This window comes from Labeo rohita, chromosome 20, assembly GCF_022985175.1.
Source record: "Labeo rohita strain BAU-BD-2019 chromosome 20, IGBB_LRoh.1.0, whole genome shotgun sequence".
Classification (NCBI taxonomy): domain Eukaryota; kingdom Metazoa; phylum Chordata; class Actinopteri; order Cypriniformes; family Cyprinidae; genus Labeo; species Labeo rohita.
The window spans coordinates 21876339-21890510 of NC_066888.1; the positions used below are offsets into that span (position 1 = coordinate 21876339).

Sequence of the window (14172 nt, forward strand, 5' to 3'; positions counted from 1 at the left end):
TTATGGATAAGCATGTGTGTGTTTGCCACGTAGGAGTACAATACCCCAACCAAGAGTCTGGAGCTCAGAATAAAGGACAAAAACAGGAGCAGGAGAGAGAGTGAACATGTGGCTGTGCTCTGCTAGATTTTTTTCTGAAAGCCAACAGACGTTGAGGCTACAGAGGCGAGTCTTTCATCATATTCCCCTTAATGTCAGATCCATAGCGCAGTCGATGCTTACATGCTAAACACAATTAGATATTCTTTAGACTTTAAACCCAATTCACAACTCCAAACACAGCATTTAAGTGTACATTTGAAACTTATTTTGGAGAATTCGATATTTCTAAAATTGTATAAGGCAATTTATAATTACAGACTATCATAAAATCTGAAACCTGCAGAATTGCGACATGCAAAGAAGATGTGGATTTTACAAGGAAACCGCTGGTGTATATGGAGACAATAACTGTTGCTATAAATGTGTGAAGTTGTTTTGCTTCTCTTTCTGCCCAGACGTTCACGACCAAGTCTAAATGGCAGCTTGTGTGAACTGAATACATTGAACGGTGTGTATAAAAAACACACAAGCCACATAAACGTGCAGACGGGAATGAAATACACATGCATGGGGCTGCTGTACAGCTGATACTAATCCACTAAATAATGAGAAAATGTGGATCTCACTCAACGTGTCATATTTTAACACACTCGGAAACAGTACTCACATGGCACTGCACCATGGGAGTTTTAAACATATGAAACTTATATACATGGCCCATTCAGTTGAGCAACACCAGAGCAGTAAAAGCTCATTCACAACAACTGTGCTACTCCACATTGTGCTAAATAATGCTTCCGCGCATGCAATAAAATTAGTTACGGATAGATATCCTGGTGATTTGGAGCAGACAGCTGCAATGTGATATAGCATTCTTTTTTTCCTGCCATATGTGTTAAATAATTATTGCAATGTAAATACTGGACTATAATGATATTATCGCACCAATAAATGCATAAGTGATTCATATAATTCCTGTAGCATCATTATTGGTGCGAAGGCTCTGAAACAACAAACTGCCCACATAGGTGGGACACTGAATCACACCATGTATTGACCAGGCAATGATAATGAAGATGAATCACTGATAATGAAGATGAGTCATTATAATTAAGATGCATCATTATGACACTTAAATTACTTTAAAACATACTGTTGACAAAAATCAAAGATGAGAAACAAAAAAAAAAAACACTACAAGGACACAGTCTAAATACTGATGATATGAATATGCAAATACCATAACAACACTATATACACTTTTTAATATCTTAAACGGTCTTAAAGACCAAATAGGGCTGTCACTAACGATTATTTTGGTAATCAAATCTGTAGATTATTTTGACGATTAATCGAGTAATCGATGAATAATTACAATTAATGTTCAAGGTAATAAAAATAGACCTAGGCAAACAATAGCCTTTAAAATGACTTAAAATGCATATATAATAGCAATGAAGCAATAATTAGATCTAATATAAAGCATCAACATATCATGTGGTTTTAACCTAATTGAGTTTATAAATGTCGCACTGAGTTCAATTTTACAGGAAAGCTAAGGGGGTTAAACAAAACTGTTCAAATACATAATGTATTATAAATAATATAGATAATGTACATTACACACATTGTAACAAATGACTGGACGTCAATAGCTTGACGATTGTTTTTACACTTTACTGTGTGTTCTAATCCTTGTTTAATATTGACAATAAACAACATTAAATTCAAATGTCCACTTAATATTTAATATTTGGCCATTTGTTTATAACAGAAATGCTACATCCACTGTAATCTCTTGAATATGTGGACATCAAAGCATGTAAACTTAGAGCATACTTAGAACAGTTAGCATATTGAGAAATACACTGATGTATTCTCCTGTGTTTGCGTAGGTTTATAAATGATTTACCTTATAAACCTGATGAAATGGCACACGTTGCGTTCCCAGATGAACGTTATAGTAAACGCAAGCTCACAGCAAATTGCAGAGATGGAGTCTGAGACGTTCCATACATGTAAATTATAACAGTTTGTGTGGAGCAGCATTTATGGTTAACAGAGCCACTCTGACACGCATGTACGTAATCTACATGCATGTAAATAATTAAAGAGCATATATTAAATCTGCATCGCATATATCAATTTAACTGAATCGTAGCGTTTGTGAAATTACAATAGAATTATGCTTTATTTAGATTTTTAAATTAGTTTAATACATCATGCAGGCTTGGAAAATGGTCTAATAATGCATTTCATGGATTCTCGTCCATGAAATGTGCCACCTCTGGTATTTTGCTGATTACTCAACACAGGCAAAATGCAATCTAGGATTTGTTAAAATTAATTGTGACATCCCTAAAACTAATATGTTGAATAGCGGATAATTCAGTATACTCATATTTCAGGAGCTCAGTTTTCACATGCTATACAAAATTGATTAAAATCAATGTTTATACATGACTGCATTCTTGAAAATTTGTGTCATTTTAGACAGTCAATAAATGAAGTAATATATTCGTTGACAAAATTTAGTATATGCAATGTGTCAAATAACATCACATAATAAAATATAGCAATTTAAGGCACATTTTCATCCAAAAAAAAAAAGAATAAAACTGAGTAAATGATTAGGCTGCTAACATATTTCACTTTAAAACATTTAAAAGGGGGGTTTTATCTGTCTGACTGTGATTTCTCACACAACTGTAATTAAAAGGTCTGATGCTAAGCAGTAATTTCTGACATTACCCAGTTATGTTTACTACATGGCCTGTGTTTATCAGTACTTCTATAGAGGTCTGTTCCCTCACTGCTCTCTACCAATCAAGGCCACTCAAACTACAAATGAGCCATACTTATGTACACACAGGTGCTCAGTTTTTTCAGAGAACCTGGATAAAAAAAAAGAACAGACAATGAAAGCCGTAATAACCCCCAGTGTGAAAAAGACAGCACTAAATGCACAGGAATTTGAGACTAATCCTGAACTTTATTTAATTAATCAGCTGAGTTCAGCTAGATCTACAGTGTGTCGGAACAAATACTTTAATGGAAAATAATGAGAGCATGAGCTCACTGCTGGCCTGTTGCTAGAGACACATGGACTGATACTAACAATAAAACAATAATGCTTTGAAATAATAATAAAAAAAAAAAAATTTATTCCTGTGATGGCAAAGCTGAATTTGCCACATGATTCTTTAGAATTCTACTATTAAGGCCAAATCCTAAAGAAAAACGGTTTTCAACAAGAGCTTCACGACCCCTGAGTCCACAGCAGTACTGCAGGGAGTTCGCCAATTATTGTTTGATCTCAATTTTTTTTAAAACACCTTTATAAGAGAACTTGTTTTGAGTGTATAAGTAAAAAGATGATTCTAGCAACATTCTAAAATGTAAGCATCTTAAGAGTATTTAAATACATCAACATCATACTGCATGTATGTTATTTGAGGCCATGTTTAAAATACAACACTTAATTTGACACAATACGTAACAGGGGTCCCTGCTTTGTCCCTTTATCCAACTCCATCCTTACTATAGAAATATATGCTCTTCTCACCTAGAGGTCCTTATGTGTGTCTCTCTCCTATTTCTACCATAACACCCCCTCCTCCTCTCTCAACTATAAACAGAGTCTAATTTCTCACATCTGGGAAGGACTTTTCGCTGATGTCAGGACAGCACATATGGAAGAACACATGCTTTTGATTAAGAAACCATTTGATGAGTAAATACCATCAAAGTAAGACCAAACCATGGTCATTCAGGTTCCCTTCCCTGTTCTCCATATTTATTTAAAGTCACAGTGTGTTATTCACACAACTAGCACTATTAAACATTAATATTATTATCAAACAGGTTTCCAAACCACCCCTTTCTACTGTACAGAAAAACAGGAAGTCCCACCCCAAACTCACATTATTGGTCGAGCCAGCGTTGCCATGTCGAGACACCCAAACAAACAGAGCAATGTGGAAAGTACTGCACAGTCACACAGCTTATGGATGTCAATCAATTTAAATTTTTGGGAGAGGAAATGAAACAGCAACAGCTTTAAGTCCTTAAGCAAATACACTAGCATTAGAAACCAATACTACAGTAAGTTTTATAGACACGCAGTACTATTACTAGGTTTCTTCCATACTGAAATTACACACATCTGCACATTAAATGTCTAAAAGACAATGTTTTATGACAATTATATGTTACTGTTACAATATAATTCCTGGAAAGTTTAAGAATTTTTACCAGTGAAAGACTTAAATACACTACTGTTCATATTTTCAGGGTCTGTAAAAAAACATCTCTGTGATTTCAAAGTTAAATTTTTAGCATCATTACTCTAGTCACATGATCCTTCAGAAATCATTCTAATATTCTGATTTGCTGCTCAAAAAACATTTATTATTATTATTATCATTATTATTATTATGTTGAAAACAGCTGAGTATAATTTTTCTGCTTTCTTTGATAAATAGAAAGTTCAGAAAAACAGCATTTATCTGAAACAGAAATCTTTTGTAACATCATAAAAATCTTTATTATCATTTTTGAACAATTTAAAGAATTCTTGCTAAATAAAAGTATTAATTTCTATCATTTCCCCCCCTCCCATTCTACTCAAAGAATCATAAAGAAAAAGTTCTGCACTCTTTTAATTAATGATAATAATAAATATTTATTTGAACAGCAACCCAGCATATATTATAATGATTTCTGAAGGATCATGTGACACTGAAAACTGTAGTAATGATGCTGAATATTTAGCTTTGATCACAGGAATAAATTACGCTTTAAACTATATTCAAACAGAAACTGTTATTTTAAATAATACAAATATTTCACAAATTACTGCTTGGTGAGCAGAAGAGACTTCTTTAAAAAAAAAAAAAAAAAAAAAATCGTACTGTTCAAAAACTTTTGCCTGGTAGCATATAAACATTACACTAATTATTTAATTATGTATTTAATCATGAATATTAGTCTGTTATCATCACAACCTGAGAAAATACTATGTTATTACAAAAAGTGGCAGCCAAAAATGTTCTGCAACACGGTACTCTCGACGAGAGAACATTTTTGTAGCAATAACTTCACTGATAGCTGATATTTAAGATTCCTCTTGAAGATTATTATGGATAATTCACAATGAGGCCATGCAAAAGTTATTGCAACACAAACTCAAATATTTGCAAACACTTCAATGAATGTTTGCACAGAGATTATTATGACTGCAAACCACACATCATATCTACAAGGCAAATCATGTTGGCTTGTACATCAGTCCCACTGCCAACAAAATGGCTCTTTTTCTGGTCTCTTTATTTTACAGGTCATTTGACACCAAAAAACAAATTTATGTGGAATACCACCAAGGCTTTTACTTTGGCTTTGTGAAAACCTCAATCCTCATAACAGGTCTTTTTTTTGGAACAGATATGGACCTGTGACAACCGCATGCTAAATAGGGATGTGAAATTTTTTAACAGTAGTGTACATTTAAAAAAAAAAAACAAGTTGGTGAGTTGCCATGAATGAATTGGCGTAGAAATGGTGCTGCCTAAAAAGCAGCAATGCAAGCTATCAGCACATTACCACTGCTATAAAAATATCAAAATTGAGCTCTGTTGGAACCAGCTGAATAGCAGCTGACTGGAACCACATGCAGCGATTATTTAGAAATCACAAACAACATCAAAAGCACTCTTAAAGGAGTCCACTTCCAAAACAAAGATTCACATATAATGTACTCACCCCCTTGTCATCCAAGATGTTCATGTCTTTCTTTCTTCGGTTGTAAAGAAAGAAGTTTTTTTGAGGAAAACATTTCAGCGTTTTTCTCCATATAACGAACTGATATGGTGCCCCAATTTTGAACTTCCAAAATGCAGTTTAAACGCAGCTTCAAACAATCCCAAATGTGGTTGTAAACAATCCCAGACGAGAAAGTAGGGTGTTATGTAGTGTAACGATCGGTTATTTTAATAAAATTTACAATTTATATACTTTTTAATGGCAAACGCTTGTCTTGTCCTACTCTGCTTGGACTGTTTTTGTTCCTGTTCATGACAGTTAGGGTATGTCGAAAACTCCCATCTCATGTTCTCCCTCAACTTCAAAATCGTCCTATATCGCTGTTTTACCTTTTTTGTTAAGAGTGTTCGATCTTCTTTGCAGGTTCACGTTGCAAAGACTGGGTCGGAACTTCTGCAGCGATGTAGGATGATTCAGAAATGATTTTTGAAGTTGAGGGAGAAAATACGATTGGAGTTTTTTGACATACCCTAACTGTCCAGAACTGAGCCGGAATACACAGAGTTCAGGCAGAGCAAGACAAGATGAGCGTTTGAGATTAAAAAGTATTTAAATTGTATTTTTTTAATAAAAATAACCAATTGTTTCGCTAGATAAGACCCTTCTTCCTCAGCTGGGATCGTTTACAACCGCTATTGGGATTGTTTGAAGCTGCATTTAAACACATTTTGGAAGTTCAAAATCAGGGCACCATATCAGTCCATTTTATGGAGAATAATCCTGAAATGTTTTCCTAAAAAAACATAATTACTTCACAACTAAAGAAAGAAAGACATGAACATTTTGGATGACAAGGGGGTGAGTACATTATATGTGAATCTTTGTTTTGGAAGTGGACTTCTCCTTTAATCAGCTTAATACCATATGAACAGATCATCTTGACTGTGTTTTTGCATTGGTGTAGAAACTTACATCATCATCAGGGGTGGAATTCTGCAGTGTCATGGCGACCATAGGAGATGCTGTTACTGGGGCAACAACAGAGACGGATCTGTCCTGAGCCAGTGTTGGCACTGTGACTACATGCGTGGGCACCGCCTGAGGCGTCTGAAGCTGGACAACCTGAGTAGGCTGAGATAGCAGCATTCGCTGACCTGTAAGGGAAACATAAACTGTTTAACAATTTCACCATTTAACTTAAGTAAGCAATGTGTTGAGTCCAGCTTTTCTTCACTTTTACAGATTTTACGAATCATTAATCTTAAGGCTTTGAAAGTAAAGTTTTCACAGCACAAACTGGTTTAACAAACATGAGGAGAGAAAAATCACAAAGGAAACAGTTGTGCTAAGCACTATCTTTCACCCAGAGCCAAACACATCACTTCCAGGTAACACAGACAAACAAAATTTGTCAGGCATGACGGGTTGCTGTTGGTGTTGAGTTAAATGAGAAGAATTTGCGGTGGCTCCCCGACAGGGGTCATTCTGAACGACTTCCATTCTCTCAGCCACCCACTGACTTACCCATCAGTCTTCCAACAAACTACAATTAACCTCGCATCAAATCTCTGCGGTGAGCCAGAAAATAATTACTGTAGCAGAACGCAATCAGTTCAAAGTGCACTTCCACAACGTTTCGCGCACATGGATTCGATACATGTATAAGCAGCTTGTGGCAGCCCTCTTTTATTTGCAAAAGGCTCCTGCTAAGAAAACTAAAAAAAATATTGTAGTGCTTGTGTGATGTATCATTTATAAACCAAAGTGGACCAAGATGCAAGGCCTTATTTCTGAGAAACTGGTCACACAGTTCTCAAAAACTGAGTGAGTAGTGATTTGTTTGGACACAGTGGAGTATAATGATTTGTGAAATTAAGTTTCTAGTGTTTTAGATAAGATGTGTACAGGATAAACTTTGAATTCAGACTGCTCTTGCCTTCTGCTTCGCTTGTGTTTCCAGGTGTGTGAGGTAAGTGTTTATATTACGCATGAGGAAACGGATACCGAAGCTTGCTGATTTCTGACAGCCCAATGACATTAAACATTAAACACTCAAGACATTAAACAGAGTCAACCATTTCATCAGAGAACTGAGAAATCTTCACAATAAATAAACAATAGAGTCACCCTAAGAACATATAAAAATTAATTTACATATAAATTGTATGTATATACACTGCTGTTCAAAAGTTTGGGATCAGTAAGATTTTTTAATGTTTTTAAAGAATTCTCTTCTGCTCATCAAGGCTGCATTTACTTAATCAAAAACACAGAAAAAAACAGTAATATTGTGAAATAATATTACAGTTTTAAAAAAACGGTGTTCTGTTTTAATCATTTTTAAATAAAATGTATTACTGTGGTGCAAGGCTGAATTTTCATCAGACATTACTCCAGTCTTCAGTGTCACATGATCCTTCAGAAACCATAGAAACCATTTTAATATATGGTGATTTATTACTTTTATTATCAACGTTGGAAACAGCTGTGCTGCTTAACTTTTTTTGGAACCTGTGATTCTTTTTTCAGGATCCTTTGATGAATAAAAACTTTTTCAGAATTTATTCAAAATAGAAATCTTTCTTAACAATGTAAGTCTTTGTTATTACTTTTTTATCAATTTAACACATCCTTTGTGAATAAAAGTATTACTTTCTTTAAAAAAAAAAAAAAAGATAGAATAAAAATTTACTGAGCACAAACTTTTAAATGGTAGTTCATGTTGCTACAAAAAAAATAAATGCTGTTATTTTTAATGTTTTATTTATTAAAGAATCCTGAAAAATCCAACAAGCAGCACAACTGTTTTTAAAATTGATAATAAATCAGCATATTAGACTGATTTCTGAAAAATCACATGACACTGAAGAATGGAGTAATGATACTAAACATTTTAGCTTGGTATCAAAGGAATAAATTACATTTTAAAATATATTCACGCAGAAAATAGATATTTTACATTAAAATAATATTACTTCAATGTTTTTTCTGGATTACTGACCAAATAAATGCAGCCTTGAACAGCATAAGAACCTTATTTAAAAAAAACAAAAACATTAAAAATCGTACTGATCACAAACTTTTGAACATCTGTGTGTGTGTGTGTGTGTGTGTGTGTATGCATTTTACCTTATAATTCACATATATTTTAGAATATTATTTTATACATTATTAGTAGTAGTACTAGTATTACTTATAAAAATAAAATAAATTTCATGCATTTTCTCATTATAATATTATGAATACCACATCTTTGCACATGATATTAAAGACAGTATTTCTGTCATATAGTAAAGCAACCCCCAGTTCAAAGAGTTCATGGCAAATGAGGTAAACGAGGCAAATAATTGGCAAATATGCAAGGATAGCTAGTTTGCTTGCTACAACTACCACTTTTGATGCATACCAGCCAATTACCCACTGCTAAAAGTCATAAAAACAAGCATTAAGAAATCAAAGTGTGATCGGTGGTTCAAAATAAATCTGTCAGGCAGGTCCTTCCCATCTACTTTGATTCTGATTTCTTTTAGCAACAAGGCAAGGCAACAAGGCAGACTGTACTGACCAAAAGGATGTACCAGCAGTTCAAGAATAATTCCCTGTCTGCCTGAAGATAAGACTTAAAAATAAGACGCCCACTAACAGCACAAGCAAAAATTGATTCCTAGCGCCATCTGCTGTTTTTTTGTAAGCATGACCTAAAATACACCACTCATTTCCCCTTGCAACTGAACAGAAACACAATCAATAAAAATATTAAAGAAGTGATTAAACATACTGAGACTTCCTATTACATATCAGACTTCATCAGACTAAAGTGTGGCAGAATGTGTTTCTTCATTACCTGTAGGGGGTGCTGGTTGAATGGTGACTGGTGGAGGTTTCACTACAGGTAGAACTGTCTGGAGAGGCTGGATGATGATGGTCTTGGTCTGAAGAGAGGTTGCAGCATGTGAGATGGGCACCGCGGTAATGAGCGGTTTAGGCTGAATGGAAACCTTGGGGCTGAACTGAATGGGCCTCTTTGCTGGCTGGAGAGGCTTTGCTGTGTGAACAAATGCATCACCTTATTACAAACAGAAGAAGACTAATGATTCAAATAAGGAAATTAATGTACTTCACCTACTTTTTGACTGACTGGTCCTCTTGGAAGGCTTCCTCTCAGTGAGCGCCTCAGCAAAGCCGCTCGAGTCAGAGCAGACAGACAGCGGAGAGGGCTGAGAATGCCAGGAGACTGGAGACAGTGCCTCATCCTAATAAAATAGAAATATGAAAAGAAAAATTGACATGTAACAAGTATAGCAGCAGAAGGAAGGTATAGCATAAAAAGCCATCAGTGCCCTTATATACAAAAAATAGAACTGAAAGTGCACTCAAGTGTGGGAACACTGGGGTGTGAATCCAGATGGTCCAGAAGTCTACATATCATTACTTAACCGTTTGCACATATCAAATGACTGAACAATACAGCCATAAAAAGCTACAGAACACCTGTGATAAAACCCACTACTATATTATGTCTAAATGTGTATTCAATCATTGCCTTGCTGGATATAACTGAGCCACGTTTCTTTAAACATGTTTAAATAGTTCAACTTTTAAAATGCATCTAGTTCCCTGAATTTAGTTTCATTCGCCCACCCATCTATTTTCAAAAAGCAAGACCATGTCCTGTGTGCATGTCCCTTTACAGGATGTTGCATCATTCAGTAACCGAACAACGTGTTAACCTTTAGTATACTGTTCTTCAAACTACAACAAATATTTGACATGTTAAATAATATGCTGACTTTAACCACTTAGCTTTTTAGTTGCCTTCTCATCAAGACTGTGAGGTGACAGTTTATGTTTCCGCTAAGACAATGTGTATGTGTCACAGTGACATTTCAGTTCTTTGAAACCTTGAAAGGGACATTTTTAGGTGATTTTGAAAAGTCAACACACATATCAGAAAATAAGACTGGACACTTCTCAGTGTGAGACCGATTAATTAGTTTGATGATGTGCTGAGAGCCGATTAAGACATTCGTTAACACACCGGAGTCTTAATTAGACACCTAATTCACATGGGTGTATGTGCGTGTCTGCCCTTTTGATCTCAGAACTACAGCAGCTGGCAAGATCAGTGAAGCTTAAACACACTCCATCTGCGCATGCGACTAATTAAGTCTGTTCTTCTAATTAAGAACTGTATTTAATAAATAAATACAATTAATTTATAAAAATAATATACAAAACCAGTCAAAAATTTTTGAACAGTAAGATTTTTTATTTTTTTTTAAGTATCCTCTACTCACCAACCTTGCATTTATTTGATCCAAAATACAGCAAAAGCAGTAATATTGTGAACTATTTTTACTATTTAAAATAACTGCTTTCTATTTGAATATATTTTAAAATGTATTTTGTTCCTGTGATTTCAAAGCTGAATTTTTAGCATCATTATTCCAGTCACATGATCTTTTAAAAATCATTCTAATATTCTATATTTTCTGCTCAAAAAACATGTACTATTATTGTTATTATTATTATTATTATTATTATTATTATTATTATTATTATTATGTGGAAAACAGCTGAGTATAATTTTTTTCAGGTTTCTTTGAAGAATAGAAAGTTCAAAACAACAGCATTTATCTTAAATAGGTATATTTTGTAACATTATAAAACGTCTTTATCATTACTTTAGATCAATTTAAAGCATACTTGCTACATAAAATAAATAAAATTAAAAAATACATACTGACTGAATAGAAAGATCCAAAGATCAGCATTTATCTGAAATAAAAAGCTTTTGCAACATTATACATTATACCATTCAAAATCATTTTATCTCAGATAAACGCTGATCTTTTGATCTTTCTATTCAAAGAACGCTGAAAAAAAATGTACTAAACTGTTTTAAAAACTCATAATTATAATTAAAAAAGTTCCTTGAACAGCAAATCAGCATATTAGAATTTCATATTGATTTCTGAAGGATCATGTAACACTGAAGATTGTTCAGTGAATAATGATGCTGAAAATTTAGCTTTGATCACAGGAATAAATTACATTTTATAATATATTCAAATAGAAAGCAGTTATTTTAAATAGTAAAAACATTTTACAGCATTACTGCTTTTGTTTTTTGGATCAAATAAATGCAGGCTTGGTGAGGAGAAAGAGAATTCTTTAAAAAAAAACAAATAAAAAAATAAATAAAAATTAAAAATCTTACTGTTCAAAAACCGTTTTTTGACCGTTACTGTACATTAAATATTACAATTACAATTTTGTATCTCATATGATATCACTAAATGTTATTATATTATATATATATCTTTGTATATTGATATATGTTTTTAAAAAATGGCTTGCATGTTAGTTTGTAATTGTAAAACACTGGACAAAACACGCCTTGACAAACAAGATGCAAATTTCAAAGGCCAAAAATGCTACAGGACTGCATATTTGTTTAGGGGTGGAGTTTAACTCACATGTGTAGAGCACGGTGAATGGGGCTCCACTGATGCTGGTGAGGACACCGAACTGAACGTGTGGTTTGGTGACAGCGAGTCCACAGTTACATCACCATCTGTGAGAGCAGATACACACAACAAGAATAGAAAAAAACACTAAAATCAGATCTTTAGCCCAGGCAGAGTGACATGCCCCAGAATTGTGACTGTGATAAACTGCTGTTACACATTTCACTTTGGTGATATTTGAAAGAGTTCCCAAACATCAAGTTACTCTGAATTCATTGCTGCTATAGACATTCAATCCATTGAAAATGAAAATTAGTACCTGATCGAGGGCTACTATTTTCTCCCCAGCCATCTGAGTTCCACGCTGGGGGCTCAATGTCAAAGTTCAGGTCAGAAACCGAGGGGTCCTAATAGTCAGACACAATTTAATTTTCAAAATGCAGTTCAAAAAAAAGAAAAATAAACCTTTGACAGATTGTCTTTGCAGGGGTTTGACTCACATAGCCTACACTCTCCACCAGAGCCTCCAGAAGCTCGTCAGCATCTCCGAGATCCTCCAGCTCATCAAACAAACTGATATCTACACAAGTAACAGACATTGTTGTGAACTTAAGTACGACGAAAGGCAGGATGATGCACAAAAACAGTACGAAAGCCTACAAAGTGCTGAAAGCATGAGAGCAGTACAGGGGGTCAAAAATGTATTAATTTCATAATCTTCTTTTGAGCTGTGTGTTGGTAACCAGGTCAAACTACCTGCAACCATTCACCCTGAGGTGTTACGTAACACTAGGAAATTGGTTTCAATTCCAGTTTCTTTTGTATGTTAACCAAACCCAAACTGACACACTGCAATTCACTAGTATTAAACCCGTGTATTCACAAAACGATATGGAGTACATGAATGAATATGAATACTGTATGAACATGAATGCATAATAAAGTAAAACCCACAACAAATGTGTAATGATGCAAAGTTAAAAATTCTATTTCTATGTCATATTCTTTCGTGTTTATATTTGTAATTCAACTACATTTTAAAACTGAAGACATAAAAACAACACTACGGAAGAATAGGAGACAGGTTCACCAGTTATCTACAGCTAATCAAAAACGACTATATATATAAATCGCTTTATAATGAGACTCTTTAACGTACATAAAGACACTTTACTATACGTAAATACAGAAGTTGGCGTTTATCCCGAGCAGCATGCGCTGTCATGGATATTTCTAGAAAGTGTATCTTACCCCACTCTCCATCCTGATCGATGGAAATATCCCCCGCTTCCTTATTCATCATCGATGGGTTCACCAAATCTAACATCAAATCTGACGACATTATGCCACGAACACATTAGTAAGGATTAAAAGTGAATCCGGCGAGGAAGACTAGTGTCGAAGAGTCTGTGTTAAGTTGTAAACACACGCAGTTCCCGATTCTGATGAAACTACATAACAACAATACTGCAAGTACACGTCTAGTTTTACGGTAACTCTACGGGTGCCGGAGTGGGTCACGTGAAGGCCTTCTTGTCACAGACTTGTTGTTTTTCCTCTCTACGCCACATGGTGGTAGTAGACATCCGGGCTTCTAGCAACTTCGCACTCAAGATGTTTGTCTCATTTTGGTGAATCGGTTCTTTTGAACAGTTCAATTTAAAGAGCAGGTTCAAAGGCCGTTCAAGCGGGTCTTTTTCAGTAAAGCCATGCTGTATGTCGGCATATATAGCTCACTCATCGTTTCTCAGCTCATTACGAATTGGTCATATTCGATTTGACCACTTAAAAGAAGATACATACACATATTTACTGTCTCGAAACCTCTCTTTTTATAAAAAGTTGATTTAGAAAAATACATGGAAACCATCAAAAATTAAGTTAATTCGAAGGCAAACTG

At 34.5% G+C, this 14172-nt stretch overlaps 1 protein-coding gene across 2 annotated transcripts in view; it reads right to left on the reverse strand.

Moving 5' to 3' along the window:
* atf6 (activating transcription factor 6) overlaps window positions 1-13784 on the reverse strand; it is a 48767-nt gene extending 34983 nt beyond the window's left edge. For both annotated transcript variants that reach the window (XM_051138658.1, XM_051138657.1), the window contains exons 1-7: window positions 13524-13784; window positions 12773-12852; window positions 12592-12679; window positions 12282-12379; window positions 9929-10055; window positions 9647-9847; window positions 6775-6956 (exon numbers count right to left, since the gene is read on the reverse strand). In XM_051138658.1, coding sequence (XP_050994615.1) covers window positions 6775-6956; window positions 9647-9847; window positions 9929-10055; window positions 12282-12379; window positions 12592-12679; window positions 12773-12852; window positions 13524-13614 — 867 coding nt within the window. In that variant the 5' untranslated portion in view covers window positions 13615-13784. The remainder of the gene's footprint in view (window positions 1-6774; window positions 6957-9646; window positions 9848-9928; window positions 10056-12281; window positions 12380-12591; window positions 12680-12772; window positions 12853-13523) is intronic.
* Between the last annotated feature and the right edge of the window lie 388 nt (window positions 13785-14172).